The sequence below is a fragment of the Vipera ursinii genome (genome assembly GCF_947247035.1).
Source record: "Vipera ursinii genome assembly, chromosome: 9".
Taxonomy (NCBI): Eukaryota; Metazoa; Chordata; class Lepidosauria; order Squamata; family Viperidae; genus Vipera; species Vipera ursinii.
Genome location: NC_139523.1, coordinates 4,737,714 through 4,760,599, shown reverse-complemented (window position 1 = coordinate 4,760,599; position 22,886 = coordinate 4,737,714). Strand labels below are relative to the sequence as shown.

The 22,886-nt window shown below is 44.2% G+C and overlaps 2 protein-coding genes across 7 annotated transcripts in view; both read left to right on the top strand.

Annotated features, from left to right (window-relative positions):
* The window catches only part of TMEM39B (transmembrane protein 39B), a 313,404-nt gene that overhangs the window by 222,464 nt on the left and 68,054 nt on the right, over positions 1 to 22,886 (top strand). The window lies entirely within an intron of this gene.
* The window catches only part of KHDRBS1 (KH RNA binding domain containing, signal transduction associated 1), a 33,831-nt gene continuing 26,444 nt past the window's right edge, over positions 15,500 to 22,886 (top strand). For 5 of the 6 annotated variants that reach the window (XM_083369934.1, XM_083369932.1, XM_083369933.1 and 2 more), the window contains exon 1: positions 15,501 to 17,332. In XM_083369934.1, coding sequence (XP_083226060.1) covers positions 16,978 to 17,332 — 355 coding nt within the window. In that variant the 5' untranslated portion in view covers positions 15,501 to 16,977. Of the gene's footprint in view, positions 17,333 to 22,886 lie in introns of all 6 variants that reach the window. The other variant, XM_083369936.1, reaches the window with a different exon arrangement.

The following is a 22,886-nucleotide window of genomic DNA, read 5'->3' as shown; positions in this document are numbered from 1 at the left end:
TGGCAAAAAGATCTAAAATCATCTGCGACTCCCTTAGTGAGCGTGTCGCTTAGTGATGGAAGTTTTCATCCCAGCTGTGATCATAATTCAAGGAATATCTGTCAAGGCCTGCGAACAGAATGACTGTAGCAAAAGAAAGCAAAGATGCTACCAGCAGTAATAGGCACCTTTGGTGCAACCCCAAAACATCTGGGGCACCACTTGAACACCATCAGCGCTGACAAAATCATCAGTCAAATGCAAAGAACAGCCTTCCCTGGAACAGCTTACATCCTCTGCAACAATACCTTTAATTAATATCATTAAACAACATCTACTTACCCAATGTCCTGGGGAAGGACTTGATAGGTGGACAAGAATGCCAAATGCAGTCTAAACATCTGGCTGACTAACGCAACCAACCACAATAATGAGTTTGAAAGACTTTTAAATGTTTTGTCATAGGAGAGTGCACTGCTATTATGGGAAAAGATTTAAAATTCTAATCTGCTGTAGAAAGTAAGGATATGACAAAGAGGAGTTATCTTGGTAGAAATATACAAGAACCATTATCTAGGGCTAGGCCAAGGGTCTGCAACCTTGACAACTTTAAGACTTGTGGACTTCAGTTTGTAGAATTCCTCAGCCAGCTATGCTGGCTGAGAAATTCTGGGAGCTGACGTCCACAGGTCTTAAAATTGTGAAGGTTGCAGACCCCTGATCTAGGCAAAGGGGGTTGAAATTTATGGTCCTGGGAAAAAGATAATCTGAAGTGGCTCAACAAACATGACCCCGATTCACTGGGGTATAAGAGGGAGGGAAGGAGAAACACTACCAGACCTGCAACTGTTATTATAGCCAATAACATTATTGTTATCATACCCAATCTCAATAAAGCAAAGTTCTAGTTTTCTAGTCTTCTGTGGAGCTGAGGTCTATCTGTATCACCCAAAGATGTGATCCTACTTGGAGACAGTGTCAGAAGGAAGTTCCCTGTATACAAATAGTCCTTGACTTATAACTTAGCAACTGTTTGAATGAACCAGCTGTTTGAATATTGCAGTGGTCCTGAAAAAAGGAACTGGTGCCTGCACTTGTGACTATCACGGCATCTCCATGGTCACATGATCAAAATTCAGCTTCCTGGAAATTCGCCTGTATTGACAACGGTTGCAGCATTTTGGAGTCATGCAACCTTCCCATCTGCCTTCTGACAAGCAAAGTCAACGGGGGGGGGGTGAGGGTAGAGGGGGAGAACGGGATAAAGCTTCACAACCATGTGATTCACTTAGCAACTGTAATGATTCACCTAACAACCATGGTAAAAAAAAAGGTGGTAAAACCTTGAGTCTTGGTGGAGCAGTGGGCTAATGCCTCCTTAAGTAACACCAGCTGCCTGCAATTAGTGCAGGTTCGCATCCCACCAGGCTCAAAGTTGACTCAGCCTTCCATCCTTCCGAGGTAGGTAAAATGAGGACCCAGATTGTTGGGGGCAATAAGCTGACTTTGTAATAATGCTGTTTGGGGGGGGGGGCAAAAGCCCTAATAAGCAGGCGTATACATAGAATGAAGGCTACTGCTAAGCTTGTAAGCTGCCCTGAGTCTTCGGAGAAGGGCGGGATATAAATGGGATTTAAAAAAAAAACTGGCCATGACTTACTGAACAACTACCTTGCTTAGAACAAAAGTCTGGCCCAACTGAGTTCATATGTCGAGAACTACCTGTCCTCTAAACCAGTGGTTCTCAACCTTTTCTTCACCACGGACACCCCTTGAAATAATTTTGTGGCCACGGACCCCCACAAGACTTAACTCAAGGTTTAAATCGTAATATTTCTTCAAGCTTCGCAGAGCCCCTGTGATGACATGGCCAACCCCCCAGGGGTCCGCGGACCACAGGTTGAGAACCGTCTCTACACTAAAACCAGCTCAGATATTTATTTATTTATTTATTTATTTATTTATTTATTTATTTATTTATTTATTTATTTATTTATTTTATTACATTTATATACCGCCCTTTCCCGAAAGACTCAGGGCGGTTTACAGGGTAATTAAAAACCAAAATACAAAAGTTAAAAACAAGTTTAAAAAAATTAATTAATTAATATGGCAGGAAAGAAAGTGGGAGGTGAGGTCCAGTAGCGTGACTGTATGACGAAGAATACTTTTCCACTCCTCTTGCCATAAAACCTGACTTTATAATCCAGGACAGAGTGTGTTTCCTCTTTGACATCGATGGAAAATTACAGAAGGCACCTGCTTGTGTAAATAAGTTTAAAACAGGTTTGCCTTAAGTTGTTTTTTTTTCCAAAGACTTCCTTTTTTCCAAGCTAACACATCACACGTGGAGAGAGAGTGGAACAAAAAAAGGGTTTCATTTTCTCCAAAATTTCCTAAATACAGTTATAGCATTTAATATATTTTAAGGACATTTTATCACCCATTTCACAAAGCTATCATATGGTTTGTTTGGTTTTGGCTTAGGTTGTGTGCCACCATCCCACTGTGGTTTGTAAGCTGTAGTTTAGACTGTAAAAACCCAGCTCATATTGGTTATTCAGGAAAATGTGCTTAAGCATATCATGCATTACCAACTGAAAACCATCATGTTGTTAGTTTATTTAAATATTTCTATTATAATTGACTGCCTTTAAACTTTTATAGTTGGGTGTTTTTTTCCATAGCCCTAAGACATGGATGGCTTATGTCCCATTTTGCACTCCAACTATACACAACACACCTTCTGGAAAAATTAACAAAGAAAGAACACTGCATATTGTTGAGCCATTGTGGCACACTTAGTTCTGCTCTGTACTTTAGTGAACTGGTTGAGAGTTATTTATTTAATATTAATTTATTTAATAAACAGATAGGCTATCTCATCTGTATAGGTCATCTCATTGGTCATCTGACTCTGGGCAGCTACCAAGTAAACAACAGTAAAAACTATAAAAATAGCCAGAATTAAAAACATTACCTAATTCCCAGGATATTCTTTGCCTGGCCTGCTGCTGCTAATCTCAGCCTGTAAAAGAAACAGGATCCTCCAAAGTGTGCCTTTAACTGATAAGAAAAAGAGAGAGAGAGAGAAAACACAAAATGAATTCTATCATGTTACACGCTGGCCTCATAGTGCTGGGTTTACATAATCATTTATACGTTTTAGGGATTCCAAGTCAGATCTCAGCAGCTTGACATTCTATAAGTTGTTATTTTAGATGTGTTATTGTCCTTATGTTAACTTGTTAACTAGCTACCCAAAAGTATGTGCCGAAAAAGGTGATCTTATGAGCTTCTATACTGTATATTTGCCTTCAGGCCAGTCTTGATGCCTGGTGACTGCCTGAATTAGTCCCTGCAGTTTTCTTGGCAAGGTTTTTCAGATGGTACTTGCTATTGCCTGCTTCCTGAGGCTAAGGGTGGGCCTGGCTCAAGGTCACCCAGATGGCTTTGTGCCTAAAGCAGTACTAGAACTCATGGTCCCCCAATGTCAACCCTGGGGCCGTAGCCACTACACCAAGTGGCTCCCAAAATAATACATGAATACATAAATAAAACCAGTCCCTCCTGCTCTGTCCTTAATTTTGCAAAGTATCAATGAAATCAAGCAGGGGGGGGGAGGAGGAAAGATAAAGGTAGTCCTCAACATATGACCATAACGGAGCCTCTCCATTACGGTCGTATATCATGAGTCATAAAATGGGTTGGTCACATTATTAACCTGACTTTACGACTTCTTTTTGGAGGGCGTAAAGCAGTGCATTCATTAAGCAAACCCATTATTAGCTGTGATGCAGTTTTGCTGAAAGTCGGAAGTAAACTGACCAAGTCATAAAAGGTGATCACCGTACACTGCAGGACGCTGTAAGCGGCTGTAAATAGGGCCGCATTGCTGAGTGCCTGAAGTGCAGTCAGGTGACAATTTAAACTTCAGAACCAGGTTTTTAGGTAGGTTGTAACTTTAAACAGTTACTAAGCAACCAGTTGTAAGCCGAGGATTATCTGTATAAACATCTCCTTCCAACGCTGAGGAGTTCCATATAAAATATTCACGAACAAAGGAGATATCTGTTCAAAATCACAGATCATAACTGGAAAAGTTTTTCCCCCCCCCCCAGAGAACATCTATAAAGTACAGGTAATTCTCGACTTCAGCAATTCCTTTAGTGCCTATTTATTTATTTATTTATTTATTTATTTATTTATTTATTTATTTATTTATTTATTTATTTATTTTTATTTATTTATTTATTTTTATTTTATTTTATTTTATTTTATTTTATTTTAATTCCATTTATATACCGCCCTTTCTTGAAGGACTCAGGGCGGTTTACAGGGCATTTAAAAGAGAGTCAATACAAACGTTAAAACAACTTAAAAAAGATTAAATAAAACCCTGAGAACAGTAAAAAAAAAAATTAAAATTAAAATTAAAAAATTCTAAGTTACAACGGCACTGAAAAATGTGACTTGACTGTTTTCACACTTAACGACTGTTGCTGCATCCCCATGGTCACGTGATTAAATTCGCATGCTTGGCAACTGACTCATATTTATGACGGTTGCAATGTCCTAGGGGTCATGGGACCACCTTTTGTGGCCTCCTGACAAGCAAAGTCAATAGGGAAGCCAGATTCACTTAACGCCAATGTTATTAACAGGTGCATCGATTCCCTTAACAACTGTGCCAAGAAGGGTCATAAAATGGAGCAAATCTCACTTAACACCTGCCTCACTTAGGAACCTAAATTTTGGACTCAATTGTGGTCATACGTTCGAGGGCTACCTGTACAATAGAGGTTTCTGGGTGGAGACATAAGGTCTCCTTCAGAAGCATAAAAACAAATTCCCTGAGCTGAACAGAGAACGAATGACCAAAAGAATGATCACTTACCACAAGAAACTTACCACAGACCAAAGGAAAAATACCCGTTGTGCAATTATTTTAATTAAAGGAGTGGTTACTTCTTTTTTTTTTTTCTACTTATGCTTTCAAAGACAGTCGTTTTTCCTGAAAAGGATTTCCCTATGTCTCAATTCTTCCTGGAGTCCCCACAAGATCTCTGGGGCTTCTATTGAGGAAATGGAAAGTGTCAATTTCTCTTTGCAACCTCAGCTTCCAATGCCTCCCTGAGTTTCAAAATGAGAAACTCTTTTTTTTTTCCTAGCCCAGGGGTCGGCAACCTCGGCTCTTTTATGACTCGTGGACTTCAACTCCCAGAATTCCTGAGCCAGCATAGCTGGCTCAGGAATTCTGGGAGTTGAAGTCCACGAGTCATAAAAGAGCCGAGGTTGCCGACCCCTGCCCTAGCCGAAAGGGAAGCGGTCGGGCAATCTCTCTTTGTACACGACCCAGAGCGGGCAACTGTCTCTTGTCCAAATACACACAATAATTGAGGAAGGTCTGTCGGAGAGGATATCTATTTCCAGACCATCTTGAGTTTTGTCAGCTGGCACAAGATCCTGGCTGGCAGCCCAGCCACAGGAGTAAGCGTGAGTGTGGGGCTTGCACAGCCATTCGCTGCAGCTACTGACTGAAGTAAACCACCTGCCTCAACCTCCATGGCACACTGAATTGTAAACTAACCCTGTTAGCTCCATTCGCACAACATATATTAACATTTTGATGTTCAGTTGTTTTCAAGTATTGCTAGAGTAATGGGGCTGTTTTTAAGACTGTTGTTGTAAACAAGGGTATAGATTAGAAGAAAGGAGGTGAGGAGGAGGAGGAAAACGAAAGAGGAGGAGGGGGAGAGGGACACGAAGAAGAGGGGGAGGGGAGGTTGAGAAGGAGAGAGGAGGGGGAGGGGAGGAGGAGGAGGAGGAAGAAGAAGAACCAGAAGAAGCAGAAGAAGAAGCAGAAGAAGAAGAAGAAGAAGAAGAAGAAGAAGAAATAGAAGAAGCAGAAGAAGAAGCAGAAGAAGCAGAAGCAGAAGAAGAAGAAGAAGAAGAAGAAGAAGAAATAGAAGAAGCAGAAGAAGCAGAAGCAGAAGAAGAAATAGAAGAAGAAGAAGAATAGAAGCAGAAGCAGAAGCAGAAGAAGAAGAAGAAGAAGAAGAAGAAGAAGAAGAAGAAGAAATAGAAGAAGAAGAAGAAGCAGAAGAAGAAGAAGTATCGGGTCTCCCGATACTCCCGTGTTACACCTTTGCTCCGCGAGCTGCATTGGTTGCCAGTTGTCTTCCGGGTGAGGTTCAAGGTGTTGGTAATGACCTACAAAGCCCTCCATGGCATGGGTCCAGAATACCTTGGGGAGCACCTGCAGCCGGCGTCAACTTCCCTCCGCCCAGTACGCTCCCACAGAGAGGGCCTCCTCAGGGTGCCGCCGGTCAAAGAATGCCGACTGGTGGCCCCCAGGGGGAGAGCGTTCTCTGTGGGTGCACCGGACTTATGGAACCATCTTCCGGTAGAGCTCCGGATGGCGCCCGACCTCCGCTCCTTCCGGCGCGACCTTAAAACCCATCTCTTTAAGGAAGCGGGCCTGGCCTGATGGGATGGGGTGGGTTTGTTATTATGACTTTAATTTTAAATTTGTACTATTTGTACTATGGGCATTGTTTAATCATGTTTTAATAATTTTAACTTTTGTATTTGTCTTTTACGTATTGCCCTGTTAACCGCCCTGAGTCTCTTGAGAGAAGGGCGGTATATAAATTAAATAAATAAATAAATAAATAAATAAATAAATAAATAAGAAGAAGAAGAAGAAGAAGAAGAAGAAGAAGAAGAAGAAGAAGAAGAAGAAGGTTAAAGCAAGTAAGAACAATACACTAAGCCACAAATATGTCTTTTTCTGCCTGTTGTGAAAGCTGTCTGTGGTAATTATTCTGATGAAACTCTGGAGAAGGGAATTTCCAAAAGCCTTTTGAAATTCCAGCCACAGCATAATTTACCAAATCTCCCCCACCCACATGTTTAGTGACACTCAAAGAATGATGGAAGTTATTGTGGTCAACTTCTTGTTGGCAGAAACTATGCTGCTGCTTCAGCAGAAGCAGTCTTCCTTGATGCTAGAAAGTTTTATTTGACAATGTTTTCCGCAAATTGAGCCAGAACACATATTCAGCTATTTGTAACCTTAGGGATCATACAGCTAAACCATGTACCATTATATACTAAGTCACTTTGAGGGTGGGCTGTGCCAAGATCAAATGAAATCGCTCAACGTGCACTCTGAGATCCTATGCAAAATGCACAGAGGAAAACAGTAAAATAGTAAACATCAGACATGTCAAACACAAGGCCCGGGGGCCGGATGCGGCCCGCGAAGTGGTTTCATGCGGCCCGCGAAGCCATCCTGGAAACAGGGAGGGAACGGCCCCCACTGCCTTGGCCCTGGCCCAGAGATCCTCCTCCTGCCAGAGACCCTCAGATCTGTCCCACTCCTGCCCAGGCCCCCATAGGCACCCTTGATGCGAACTATGTAGAGCTGGCCACGCCCACCCAGTAGGTCATACGCACTCTGGCCACGCCCACCCGGCCCCCTGAGGGCAACCGCAATGCTGATGCGGCCCTCAATGAAATTGAGTTTGACACCCCTGGTAAACATAATAAGACCTCTCTGATGAATGAGACTTAAGTCCACTGCAACATCTGCAAGAAAAGTCATCAGCCAGTTGCTTCTAAAATCAAAGCACCAGCCTGAACAGGGGTCCTCCAGAATAGGTTGGTCCCCCCCATCCTCTGGGCTGCAGCCACTAGTGGGCCGTGAGGTGTTTGCAACAGCGAGCCAACGTGCATCCCCACTTGCACGAGCAGTAGGTGAGTGCATGCACGGCATGCTCCACTTGCACGAGCGTGCGTGCTGTGCGTGCAAATGGAGCTGTGTGCGTGTGCCAGCCACTCGCAGAGAACCATCCCCTTTCCCTTTCCCCCGCCGGTCTGCAAGGCTGGAAAGGTTGGGGAACTCTGCTCCAAAAGACTTCATCTCACCCATAGCTACGGACATTTAAAGAATAGCATGGCTTGGCTCCTGGTACCTGCAAGGCTGCTTCTTACAGATGGACCCAGCCCGTATTTATTTATTTATTAAATTTCTACACCGACCATCAGTTCAAAAATAAAAATCGCCCATCGAATTTATAAAAATAAAACATGATGCTATATAATAAAAGATCTTGCATCAGAGGCAGCTCAACAACTCCATATGGGCTCACAAAATCTCCTAACCCAGTTAGAATGTTAGAGCCAGGGCTTTTTTTCTCATAGAACGCCCAGAACGGAGTTCCGGCACCTTTTTTGGATGGAACCTTGTAGGGTAGGCAAGGCGGGTTGTATGACATGTGTGAGTTCCGGCACCTTTTTCTTTTACAAAAAAAAGCACTGGTTAGAGCAATTGCAGTGTTATGACTAACATTTTTACTTCTGCTACTGATTAATTGTGCTGGCATTTTTAATAGCTTCTGTTTCGATGTCTTTCATTAATACAAATGGCCAACAAGGTTATAGGTTTGAAGTTATGTACATGAAATCAATAAGTAGATAAATATAGTGGGGTGATTGCCTGCCAGTTGGGTTTTATCAGATTTTTCTCTTACAAAGTCTGGCCAAAAGCCATTAATCTCCAAAATCAGCCTAAACGTTCTGATTAATGAGGCTTATTAGAAAGAATGGATTAAGCTACAGTTCAAGAATACCAGAGACTGATTTATTTTCAAATGAAGCTTCTTTCTATTTTGGCAGCAAATCTTTTTTTCTTTTTTTTCTTTTTGTTTGTGTACTCTTGCAGTATATCAAGCTTGCAAAAAGGAGGACTGGCCAAACTCCACCTTTTTGTAGTTTGGGAAATTCCGATTCCTTTATCAACCTGGAAAATAATTCCCAATGTTTAGTATCCAGGTTCTTACCATAGCTATCCACATCTATGTTTGTGCTTTCGCTCTTGCCATCCATATCTATCTATCTATCTATCTATCTATCTATCTATCTATCTATCTATCTATCTATCTATCTATCTCAATGTTTTTCAAATTTGGCAACTTTAAGATGTGTGGACTTCATCTCTCAGAATTCCCACTCCAACAAGCAAAGAGGGAAGAGAGATTTACTTAACGACTGTGTGGTTCACTAACAACCTTTGTTAAAAAAAAAAGCAAAATTGGGCATGACTCTCTTACCACTTCTGGTCCCAATTGTGGTCATAAGTCAAGTGCCATGGTTCCGACTGATGAAACTCTTCAAAAGAACTTTGAGGCATTGTTTACCTTAAAGGATCTTTTATTCGAGTAGCATAATATCGGCACTTACATAATCGAAGCCAAAAACTGAATCCCCCCTCCCCCCGGGGCACATAGTATCAAAGCACAATTCCCTCCTCCAATTGACAGTCATAAATCAAATTCCCCAATTAGCTTGAAGCACGGGCTTCCTCTCCAGCTCTCCAGCCTGCCAATTCTTTATCAGCTCTGGGCTCAGTAACCTTGATTCTCACGCTACGTTTACTGTTGTTATGTCTTGCTGGATTCTCATTCACATCCCCCCCTCCCAGCATCATCAAACTAGAAAAGCAAAAGGAAGAAAGATGGCTATATTTCCATCTGTTGTCAATGCAAAAACATCCAATATTAGCAGCACTGACATCAAGACCTAATTGTACCTGGAAAGATAATTATTTAATACCACTTTATTCATGGCTTGGCTGCAATTGAGTCGAGTGAGGAATCAAATTTAGGGGTGGCTGGAGAAATCCGATCAGTGAACTGATGAGCCAGATGAATGTCGTCATCAGAGTGATACCCTGTTTCCCTGAAAATGACCTAACCAGAAAATAAGCCCTTGAGTTTTTTCAGGATGCTCGTAATATAAGCCCTACCCCCAAAATAAGCCCCAATTAAGACTGTCAACTAGACTGACGCATTTAATACCATATTCCCCCCAAAATAAGACCTAACTGGAAAATAAGCCCTAATGCATCTTTTGGAGTAAAAATTAATGTAAGACACAGTCTTATTTTGGGGAAAAGGAGGAGGTTCAAGGTTGACTCAGCCTTCCATCCTTCCGAGGTAGGTAAAATGAGGACCCAGATTGTTGGGGGCAATAAGCTGACTTTGTAATAATGCCGCTTGGGGTGTGTGTGAAAGCCCTAACAAGCAGGCATATACATAGAATGAAGGCTACTGCTAAGCTTGTAAGCCGCCCTGAGTCTTCGGAGAAGGGCGGGATATAAATGTAATAAAAATAAAATAAAAATAAAAAAAATACGGTAGAAGGTGTGTCTCTGTTCACCAACATCATTTCAGTTTCCGCCAGCAGAGAGCAGCAGAAAACTGCTTTCCTGCTCTAATGAAAAGAATTTACAGGAGTGTTGGGAAGCAAAGAATCAGGCTTCTACGCCCATCAAAGAATAGTGAAAGTTGGGTGGGACCATGGCTTAAGCCAGGGGTCTCCAAACTTGGCAATTTTAAGACTTGACTTCTACTTGTGGACTTCAACTTCCCCATGCTGGCTGGGGAATTCTGGGAGTTGAAGTCCACAAGTCTTAAAGTTGCCAAGTTTTGAGCGCCCTGGCTTAGACATTAGGGCAGGGGTGTCAAACTCAATTTCATTGAGGGCCGCATCAGCATTGTGGTTGCCCTCAAGGGGCCAGGTGGGTATGGCCCGGGTGGGTGTGGCCTACTGGGTGGGTGTGGCTAAAGTGCATATGACCTACTGGGTGGGCGTGGCCAGCTCTACATCGTTCGCATCAAGGGTACCTATGGGGGCCTGGGCAGGAGTGGGACAGATCTGGGGGTCTCCGGCAGAAGGAGGGTCTCTGGGCCAGGGCCAAGGCAGAGGGGGCCGTTCCCTCACTGTTTCCAGGATGGCTTCGCGGGCCGCATGAAACCACTTCGCCGGCCGGATCTGGGCCCCGGGCCTTGTGTTTGACATGTCTGCATTAGGGGGATGGGATTGATCCAAAGATTGCACTACACAGCTTGCTTGGTGTTGGGGGCAGGGTCAAAAAAAGGCAAAATGGCAGACACAGCAATGCAAGACCTGCCCCTTTGATACCTGCACATCAGCAATACTGAAGAATTTGCCCACTGAGGGTGACCCCAGTGTGGAATTGCTATCTTGCTCTTCATCTCTGACAGCAGTCAGCCCATCCCTGTGTGGGAAGGCAACCGCTGAATGCAGCAAGAATGACGATATCCCCTAAATGAGGGTCGAGACTCACTGAGGTATTTACTGAAATTATTGACATGCTGCCGATTTCCAAAAACCCCAGGCAGCAATCAGATTCATTTCATGGTCGAAACACAGCACCCATAAAATTAAAGTGTAAAACAAACAAAATGAATGGAATTATTTTAAAATGTACAAAATTGTGCGCCCATCCCTTTTGTATTTCTTCTCGTTTCTGTTACTGTTTTAGGGTAGACCTCAATGACCAATTGGAAGTAAAATTTCTGTTGCTACGCAAGTCTGTTGTTAAGTGAATCATGTGGTCATTATTTGACTCCAGCTTCCATCTTTCCTTGTCAGAAGCGAGCTGTTGCAAATGGATCACACGACCCTGGGACATGCTAGTTTCCAAGCATCTGAAGCTTGATAATGTAATGCTGCAATGGCTTTAAGTGTGAGGACCAGTTGTAAGTCACTTTTTCAGTGCCATTTTAACTTTGAATGTTTTCTAAATAAACGGTTGTAAGTCATTTGTACATGTATATCTGCTTATTGCAAGGATCCTTAAGCTGGGTGTGTGCATCAGAAAGGGAAGTCACTCTATCTGCTATAGATCTAGATTCTATCTAGAAGGAGGAAATTAGGGAAAAATACACTTCTTATCAATTTGGATGAGAAACCTCAAGGAAATCCCCAGCTGAAAGCTACATAGAAAAAAAATTAAGAAGATTCTAAAAGAAAGTGAGTGGCAAATCACATCCATACAACAAATACAGCCTTGCCTGCACAAGCCGTATGTGCTTGTCCAGGAGAACATCTTAAGAGGACCATTAAAAGTCCTCCCCACTCCTACCTGTAGCCAACAGAGGTTAAGGGGAGGTAGCCCAGATGGCAGCCCTTTTCTGTTGTGGCCCCCACACTTTGGAACATTCATAACCACTACCACCCAGGATATTTTGAAAAGCAGCCAAGATGGCCCTTTTGTGCCAAGATTTTAAGAGTTAGTCCTCAAGTTACGACTGCAATCGGGACCAGGGTTACTGTCACTAAGCAATGTGGTGGTATTATTTGCTGTTTAATAAAGATGATGTTAGCATTTTAGCATAGCATCCATGCCTCCTTTTGAAGCTCAGGAAACCATGTTTGTTTTCTTTTAGACAAAACAATTTCCTTTATTGTGCAAAAAACTAACCTATGTAGAAACTAAACAGTAGGGCTGTATTCTGGAATCTTTGAGTGCTGCAAGCATTAAAGAAATAGGCCCAGAGGAAAAAGCAGAAACTGCAACATCTTTTAAGGGTATCTGTCTTTCCTCATGTCTAATCAATATCTTTTGTTTGATTTATATCAAATGTAAGTATTGTTTCTTTCTGTACCTGCATAAAGACCTATCCCTCTTTTAATAAAGGCCTTTCACTTGGATCAGGGTGGGTCTTCATCTAGCAACCAGTGGAATTTTGGTGGGTCGAATCCCGAGTGCCGCACAGCAGAGTGAGCACCTGTGACTCGTCCCAGCTTCTGCCAACCTAGCAGTTCAAAAGCACATAAAAATGCAAGTAGAAAAATAGGGACCACTGCGGTGGGAAGGTAACAGCGTTCTGTGCGCCTTTGGGGTCCAGTTATGCCGGCCACATGACCACAGAGATGTCCTCGGACAAGCGCTGGCTCTTCGGCTTTGAAACGGAGATGAGCACTGGCCCCTAGAGTCGGAAACGACTAGCACGCATGTGCGGGGGAACCTTTACCTTTACAGAGGGAAGCATGAGAGGGGGGCCTTTTCAAGAAATGTTTTCAGTAACTAGGAGTATCTTTGATGAAGGTTTCCAGTTCTTTGAATTAACAGAGCAAATTTTCCATAAGGAATGTGGACCCTGATAAGAACCGGTTCAAACTTGCTAAAGACAAGGACTGTACAAAGATTTGAACTCTAGAAACTTGCAAACCAATTATGCCTCACTATAATGCAAATGATTCTCAGTCATCCAGGTCACAGTTATCCCAAAGATGCAACTGGTACCTTTCTTTGAAGATGTTTCACTTCTCATCCAAGAAGCTTCTTCAGCTCTGACTGGATGGTGGGGAATGGAAAGATTTATACTCCTTGCAGACAGCTGGTGATTTGCATTCTTTTAGCAAATCTTAGTGCTACCTGGGGGCTTATCTGTACCTTCAGGGTCCTTTCAGCAGTTCCAAGAAGGCTCCACACACATTTGCACTACTCAAGCGACCCTGAAGACACAGATAAGCCTCCAGGTAGCACTAATGACTCACTAAAAGAATGCAAATGACCAGCTGTCTGCAAGGAGTATAAATCTTTCCATTCCCCCCACCATCCAGTCAGAGCTGAAGATGAGAAGCGAAACATCTTCAAAGAAAAACAAGAAAGTGCAGTTGCTTCGTGAAAAAACATATTTGGGACACCTTCTGAATAGGAGGATGAGGATTAACAAGATCATACTAAGAATAGGATGGGATGGGATGTTATGAAATGTAACATGGTATATATAAAGTTACTGAGTATGCATGCAAGATCATAGATGAATCAAACGATGTTAAACTATGAAAGAACTCACTCCAAACCCAGTATGTTTGAACTGTAAAGTGATTCCCTACCTTTTTAAGGGGCTCCTCACCTCTTATCCATAAATGCCTTGCCTTGTTAATACATACAGATATTAATCTACATTTTATTACCTAGTTAGGGTAATGAAATGTTTCCAAGAAAACAAGCTCACAGAGCACCAAGGACCCCTAATCTACCTTCCCAGCTTGGATCCTATTTGGGAGGCAAACCGGACTAGCAGAGCTTGCATTTGTTTTTGACTAACTGTACTGCTGGGATTGTCATCACTAAGCAATGCAGTCACATGATGACAGGCTTTATGGCCCTATTGATTAGCAATGGAAATTCTGGTCCTTATTGAAGAATTAGATCCTGATCGGTTCAAGGTTGTCTCAGCCATCCACTATTGTGTTTTGTAAGCTGCCTAGTCATAACAGCTTGGGATAGCCTACACGTACACGGGTAATAAATAAATGAATAAAATGTTATTACCCAAGTCCTATTTTGAAAGAGATTTTATATCCATCTATAACAAACATCTTGCCAACCTTAGCAGATCTCAAAATAAGTTGAATCTAGTTAGGACAGGGGTCGGCAACCTAAAAAAGAAAAAGAGCCACTGGGAACCGGTTCCATCACAAATTAAAAAAAGAGGGAGCCGCGTGCGTGTGTCCATGCACGCGCATGCGCAAAAAGGTTTTTTGCGCATGCGCGGACGCACGCGGCTGCCATTTTTAAAAAAATGAGATGGAACCGGTTCCCGGTTGCCCGATGGCGACGGCCCGTCTGCAAAGCTGCCGCTTTCGGCAGCTTTGCAGACGGGCCGTGGCAGCTTCCGCAAAGAGCGGCGCCCCTGCCCATTCCGAGAGGTGCGCGCGCACCTCTCCGAACGAACGGAGGTGCGCGCGTACCTCCGCGCGAATGGGCAGCGGTGCCGCTCTTTCAGGAAGCCCGCCGCGGCCCGTCTGTGAAGCTGCCGAAAGCGGCAGCTTAGCAAACGGGCCGCGGCAGCTTCCGCAAAGAGCGGCGCCCCTGCCCATTCCGAGAGGTGCGCGCGCACCTCTCCGAACGACCGGAGTTGCGCGCGCACCTCCCCAAACCTTTGGGGAGGTGCGCGCGTACCTCCGTGCGAAGGGGCAGCAGCGCCGCTCTTTCAGGAAGCTGCGAAAGCGAAGGGGCAGCGGCGCCGCTCTTTCAGGAAGCTGCCGAAAGCGGCAGCTTCCTGAAAGAGCGGCACCGCTGCCCGTTCGCGCGGAGGTACGCGCGCACCTCCCCAAAGGTTTGGGGAGGTGCGCGCGCAACTCCGGTCGTTCGGAGAGGTGCGCGCGCACCTCTCGGAATGGGCAGGGGCGCCGCTCTTTGCGGAAGCTGCCGCGGCCCGTCTGCTAAGCTGCCGCTTTCGGCAGCTTCACAGACGGGCCGCGGCGGGCTTCCTGAAAGAGCGGCACCGCTGCCCATTCGCGCGGAGGTACGCGCGCACCTCTCCAAAGGTTTGGGGAGGTGCGCGCGCACCTCCGCCCATTCGGGGAGGTGCGCGCGCACCTCCGCCCATTCGGGGAGGTGCGCGTGCACCTCTCCAAACGGGCGGTGCCACTCTCCATTTGGAGAGGTGCGCGCGCACCACTGCCCGTTGGAAGAGGTGCGCGCGCACCGGGCGGCTGGGAGCCGCAAGAGACGGCTCAAAGAGCCGCATGCGGCTCCGGAGCCGCAGGTTGCCGACCTGTGAGTTAGGAAGACCAGAGAGCAGCCGTCTAGATCAGGGCTTTTCAACCTTTTCACCCATTACCCGTTGTACCACTTTTAGGATATGGCAACATCCGCGTACCACCAGTCACTTAGCAAGGGGTCAAAAACTTGATGACCAAAAAAAAAAGGAAAAAAGTGATGAAGTACAGGTAGTCCTCGACTTACAACAGTTCGTTTAGTGACTGTTTGAAGTTACAATGGCACTGAAAAAAGTGCCCCCCAAGCCACAGCCGAGCAAGACAACTGCCTGCCTGCCTTGCGGCATTCCTCCTCCTGTCCAAGGTTTTCATTGTTGTGAGCATTTATCTTGAGGATTGGCAGTGGGAGTGGGGTGGCAGGGTGTTTTTGGTTTTTATTCCCCCCACTCCTCTGCTGGGTGCAGCAGGTTTTGGTCACTTCACATGACCCTGGGACACTGTGACCCTCACAAATATGAATCAGTTGCCAAGCATCTGAATGTAAATCACAAGACCCTGGAGATGCTGCAACATTCCAGCTGATCGGCACTTCTTCTGGGCTCAGAAGCACCAGGATCAGCGCTGAGCTCCAGCTGGATCCTGATGCTGATCCTGGCGCTTCTGCTGAGCCCTGACAGCCCTGCAGCTCGAGCCATCTCTCGCTCAGGCTTGCGCAGTGCTGCCACCGGTCCAGCTCATTCCCCTCCCCCGCTTTTCTAGGATGGTCGCATACCACCTGCCAGGTGCCAATGTACCACAGGTGGTACCCGTACCACTGGTTGAAAAGCCCTGGTCTAGATCACTTTGGCTGGGAATTCTGGGAGCTAAAGTCCGCACACCGTAAAGTTGGCAAGGTTGAGAAATATTTGGATATACGGGGAAACAAAGCTCGAAGAAATGACATCACGACAGACTGGTAGGCAAAGCTAAGCTTGTAAGCCGCCCTGAGTCTTCGGAGAAGGGCGGGATATAAATGGAATTAAAATTAAAAAAAATATAAAGAAGCAGACTTGAAATGAATTCAGCTTTATCAAACGTGGCTTAAAGACCAATCTCTGCATGGCCTGTCCAACAGGACGCTCTGGTCTGAAAAAAAATCCCCTTTAACCCGAGTAACATTTACCCTGCTCAAGGACAAAGCGTTATTTGTGGTTTTTCCTCGCAAAAGGGAAAACAGGGACTTGCAGCACGATCCCGCTTCCCGCAACAATCTACTCAGCAGCCAGAAGGCACCACGTGCTCCATCCCGACAAAGAGATCTCGCTCGGCCCCGCTGCGCATGTGCGCGGAGAAAAAAAGGGGGGGCGTCGCCCTCCAGCTAAGACGGCGCCTGCGCGGCCGGCCTGGAAGGGGGGGGTTATCTCTCGCTTTTCGGCTAAGCGCCTCTCCGCCGCGCCTGCGCAGAGCGCGTCTCGGCCAGTCGTGGCGCAGGCGCGGTCGGGTATTGACTCGAGGAGCGGTTGGCGGCGGCGGCCGGAGTTGGCGCGCGGCGGAAAGCAAGGCCGGAAGAGCAAGCGCGGACGCGGCGTCCCCCCCTCGTCTTTCCGCTTCCCGCCCCGGTGGCCCCGGCGTCCCGTCGGCGTGGCAACCCTGTTCCCTCGCGCGCCTTTGCCGCTCCTTCGGCCGCGGATGCAGCGCCGCGAGGACCTCGCCGCCGCCGCCGCCCGCCTGGGCCGGCCGGCGGGCCCCGCCGTGGCGGCTCGGCTCCAGTCGCCTCACGCGGCGGCTTCCCCGCGACGGGCGGCGCGCGGCGGCGGCGGCGGAGGAGGAGGAGGAGCGCGCGGGCCTCAGCCGCCGCCGCTCCTGCCGCCCTCGGCTACCAGCTCGGCCCCGCCGGCGCCCAGCGTGGCGCCCACCCCGCTGATGCCCGGCGCCGTCTCGGCCGCCAAGAGCGAGCCCGAAAACAAGTACCTGCCCGAGCTGATGGCCGAGAAGGACAGCCTGGACCCCTCCTTCACCCACGCCATGCAGCTGCTGCAAGCAGGTAAAGCCCCGCCGGGACGGCCCAGCCACCACCACCCCCGCCTGGCCTGGCCTGCGGGAAGGGCGCCCTGCTGCTCCGCCTCGGGCCAGGCGGGAGGCGCGGCTCTCCGGCGGGCAGGCCCCGATTTTTTTGGGGGGGGGGTTGTTAAGTATCCCATCCTCGTCGGCTGGTGACCCCCAGGGGGAGAGCATTCTCGGTGGCTGCGCCAATCCTTTGGAACCGCTTACCGGCTGAACTCCGGATGGCCCCCAGACCTCCGCTCCTTCGGGCGTGATCTAAAAACTTATCTATTCCAACAAGCCGGCCTGGCCTGATGGATTTGGCTTTTAAAATTTTCTCACTTTATTGCTTTATTGTATTCTTACTTTATTGCTCTGTACACCGCCCTGAGTCCTCCGGGAGAAGGGCGGTATAATTAAGGAAGGAAGGAAGAAAGAAAGAAAGAAAGAAAGAAAGAAAGAAAGAAAGAAAGAAAGAAAGAAGAGAAAAAAGAGAAAGAGAAAAAAGAGAAAGAGAAAAAAGAGAAAGAAAAGGAGAGAGAGAAAGAAGGAGAGAGAAAGAAAGAGAAAGAAAGAAAGAAAGACGGCGGGAGCCTCCCCAGATTTGTGGACAGGCGTGGAAGAAGCTCTGCCCTGGGGGGGTTGGGGGTGGTGGGTGGGGGGGTTATGGAGGACCGGACCTCCCCTTCTCGTCCGCTTCTCTGTGAAAGGGGTCGGTCTAACACAGCGTTTCCCAACCTTAGGAACTTGAAGATGCGTGGACTTCAACTCCCAGAATTCCCCAGCCAGCTATGCTGGCTGGGGAATTCTGGGAGTTGAAGTCCACGCATCTTCAAGTTCCTAAGGTTGGGAAACGCTGGTCTAACAGGGCAGATCTCCATTAATAAGGTGGAATCCTCTGGCTTTTGGCCCTTTCCTCTCCAGAAAGGTTTAGCCTTGGGCTGGCTTGGAAGGAAGAGAGAGGATGCAACGAGTTTTGTACTTTTTTAATTTTTTTTATTTTTAATCCCATTTATATCCCACCCTTCTCCGAAAAATCAGGGCGGCTTACAATCTAAGAAGCACAAATCAATGTGCTTAGCAATAGCCTTCATTCTATGTATATGCCTGCTTATTAGGGCTTTCGGGGGGGGGTCCCCCAATGTCCCAGATTGCTTCGTTAATCCAGCAGTGCCAATACAGATGATGGTGTGGTTGTAATCGAGACGTGCCGAGCGATATTTTGTGTTTGTGTACAGTATTTATTTTTCCCATATGTACGAAAAGTACATATTTTCACATGTACAAATGAAAATATTAGAAACCTGTAAATGTGGTTTTAACCTCGAAAGATTTTTTTTTTGTAGTTGGGAACAGCAATCGGCAACAACTGGGTTAATTCTGGGTTGCTTTTTTTTTTCTCTGCTTGAGGGCTGGTACCTGAGATTCTTACGAAAATGAATGTTTCAATCGATAAAGTTCTGGTTAAAATCTGTTTGCTGATTACATTGCATTCATTGTCGCTTCTCATGTTTGCATAACCAAATTTAAGATATATGTTTTGTTTATCAAATTTTCAGGCTTCCAGCCTTCAAATGTAAGAAAATATAGTTGAACAAATCTCTGTTTGTGTGTTACAATTTAAGCTTTTCTGGATTAGATCACAGATTTAACAAAGGTATCAAAATGTACCAAATAGCGCATAATGACAAATTCGGCACTTCTATGTCTATAGTAATCACAGATTTTAATGAGTATTTTTTTTTTGCACTCAAAAAGCAAACATTGGGGTGAAAGATAATACCATAATGAATTGAGTACTGTAACCATACGGTGCATCAAGACTCCTTTTGTGGCAATCGGTTAATCTGACTATTTTTCCAGAAAATCTTTACATTGCTTCTACTATCAGAGACTCTGGCTTTAATCTCTTCCAAACTGCTTTGCTAAAACCTTCCCACCAAACTAGGATTGTACAGCAGATTTACTTAGGTGGTTTTGTAAATGGGTAGATGTAGCCTTTTGTTCCTTGACTACATTGTGAATAGGCTATTTTTTAACTGCCTTTCTTCCCTTAGAAGAAGGGGATGACTCCTTTTGGAGAATATTAAAATCTTACTTTGATCTATTACAATATTTCCACACTGAATGCCACTCTTTGAGTTGGAAATATGATCTAGGCTATAGGGTTTTTCTCTTCCTGCATTTCCTTTGTGCTTTTCCAGCATGTAATTTCTTTTGGAGCAATGTCATGGCACCATTTCTTTGTAGGAAATATGTTTTTACCTGGTTTTTTTCCCCCAGCACACTCTGTAATAACAATGTTTTTATCTGTTCTGAGGTATTATAGTAGTTACCCTAATGATTGGCGTAGAAAAGCTGGTGCTAATTCTTTGTCAAACATTGATTAAAGAGACAAAACTAAGAATCCCTTTATGTTTTAGAGAAGATTTCAAAGGAGATCTTTCAGTGTATCCTCTTCTCCTGCAGAGACAGACAGCTTTGTAATCTGTCGCTATGCCATTGCTATGCATATCTGCATTAATCCTTGTTTCATGCTTCTGGAACCAACCAGAGTGGAAATGGCAGTCTTTGTCTCACTAGCACCCCCTTCCCCATTTTAATAGGATCTAATCGCAACAGTGCAGCTGCTGTGCTTTCAGGATCTTCTTACATCAAGTTAACCTCACTGGCTGGAAATAAGTACTGTAGTCAGAATATAGAACAAAGAGCCAGGATTTGTTACTTGCTTTGTTTTTCTTCTCTCAGTAAGGTGGAAATGTTCTTGGTCTGAGGACCAAGCAAACTCTTATATCAGAAGAAAATTAATTTCCTTTTCCAAACCAATTGGAAGTTCCGTGGTTTAATTCTGCTGGAAGGCACTGCTATTTATTCATTTTTCAGTTTTGTATTATATTCTTACCTATGAGAAGCATTTATATATCCTCTTAATACAGGGTCTGTGGAAGAAATCATTTACCTCACAGTACTAAATTCCATCTGCTGAAACACAAGCTTTATTATGGATTTCTACAATTGACTACTTGACAATCATCATCCCTTCTCTACCAGTTGTTTGTTGTTCCCTGTTATCTCTGGATTGCTAGAATGCAGAATAGAACAGTGTCAGAATAATTCCCTTCTCAGAGTTTCATTTCCACCAATAATAGAGCACCTTGCTGACTCTTGAGGACCATGTATAGTTTTTACCTCATTTTATCCTATTTATTCGGCCATATCAAACAAGCTTTTCAGCTCTTTATTTCCTTGTGACCCTGATTTTGGACTTTGTCCTCTCTTTGAATGCTTTCTACTCATATATATATGTAGCACATGTTCCACATCAAGAGAGGGCAGCTTACCCAGCCATTGGGCTGAATTGGTAAAGGTGTTTGGCAGGAAATGGATGCTTTTGTTTCTTCATTCACACACAGAACTGCACAGATACTGTTCTCTGATAAACAGTTTCCAAAACTAGTTTGTGTACAGCAACTAATTTTTAAAGCAGTTTCTGCCGATACTATTGGAGGGTTCTTAAAAGTTAGCTGCTATGAGATTTTTTTTTATGGGGAAACAGGGACAGTGAAGAGATAGTTTTTCTGTTACAGGCAGCATTTACCACTGTTTGAAGAAGGCTCCCACTCCTTAGCACTTAGGGTTAAAAATAGCCCTGTTACATCAACAAAGGCTGTATTAAAGAATTGCTGATGGTTGTATACAGAAGGTTTTCCCTTTTCTAGCTGAGTTGTGATGTGAAATTTTGAGGAAAAAATGGTAGCCTTGCTTATTTCTGAATAATTGGAAATAAGTGCTTATTTTTTCTGAAACCAGAAAGCATTCTTTATGTAAAAACACGCTTAGGGCAAGCAATACTTGTAAGGGTAAAGTCATTTATTCCTCAAAGGAACGCCTGTCTTTGACCTTGAACTTTCTTGTTGACTTTTGTAAAAGTTGTTTTTTAGGCATCAGAATGCAAAAAAGTGTGAACCACAACATTTTTATTCTTATAGTGATTAAAAGCAAAAAAAATTCATTGTTTTATTTGCTTAGGCTAATAAAGTTCATCTAAAGCACGGGTGTCAAACACGTCACGTGAGGTGTTGCGACATATCACGACTCTTTTTGCATTGCCGGCAATGGGGTGGGCACGGCTTCGGTATGATGAAACCAGCCCGCACGCTGGCAGTTTGACACCCATTTAGCACTGAAAGGAATTCCTCCTCACACTTTTGAATCCCAATAAATCCAGAAAAGAAGCTGTACAAAAGAGCCAAAAGGAGGCATTTGATTGAAAAAAATATGAGTTTAAAACTCAACATGCTGTAGTATAAATTGGATATTATATAGCTATGCAAATTAAAATTGAATTCTTATAAATTTTTAATACATTTGTGGGGATATCACATATTCATATATGTATTAGAATTTAATATATGATCTATGAGGTTTTGATCCAATCAAACTTCTAGATGTCTTAATTTATACAATGTGATCTTCCTTGGCCCTTCCCCTCTATTTTGCCCCCTTATTTCTTTTGGATTCCAGTCTCCCAGTTCATAAATCCTTTTTTCAGATTCCTAGATAATTCTGAGCCAGTTTGTGTCTTTCAAAAGTGCTTGTATATCAGTGGGACTGTTGCTCAAAATCTGCTGGTTGAATAGCCTTTTTGCATAATCTTCCGGGAGCATGGATAAATGGGCTGGAGAAAGGATGTTTTTATTACCACATCCAGAGATTATGAGGTTCTCTGGGGCCTAACTGGTGAAAACTATTCTGGCAGATCTCTGCCTAGCTGTATAAATTTTGCTTGCATCTACTTTTGATCTGCTCAACATTTTTCATCTCATATGCTTTTTCATAAGGATTGTTGCTTTATTGTGATGGGTTTTAAGCCACTTTGAGTGATGGGGAGATGTTGGAAAAGAATATACAGTAATTCAATATATAAATCAATAAATATAGATCCAGGCTTATCTCCAATTTTATTTTTCTTGAGTATAATTATAATGATAGATAAATTGACAGCTTCCCTCACAAACTCTGGACTTCAAGTTCTCTAAGGAGCTTAATGTTCTGCGCCATCATACCAAATAACAGCAAAAATCAATACAAATACTTTCATAAGCAGTCTCACGTCAAAGGGTCAGGTTTACTATATAATTTATTTTTTAATCTCTTGAATTTTATAAGCCAAATTTTGGCAGGCTTTCAAATCACAGTAACATAAGACAAAATAAAGTATTATTGCAAAACAAAATCCAAATTAAAAATCTTACCAACACTCCCATGCTATCTCAAATATATTTACTAGATGTGTGCAAAGCATTCAAAACGGGTGCTTTGGAGTGCTAATCATTTAAGCTTTTTCATTGTTTGTAAGACTCAGCTCTACTTCGGAAGCTGCTTCTCACTGTCTCCATGCTTATGCGCACACAAAGCCACTTTGTTTCACACTAAAACGCTAGGTGAATACGCTTTTTGTATGTATATAATCCCATTATATTTCTTTGAAATGATTCACAGTTAGCTGTTAGAAGTTGCTCAGTCTAGCAAATCGTTTTATTTCTTTCATTAGC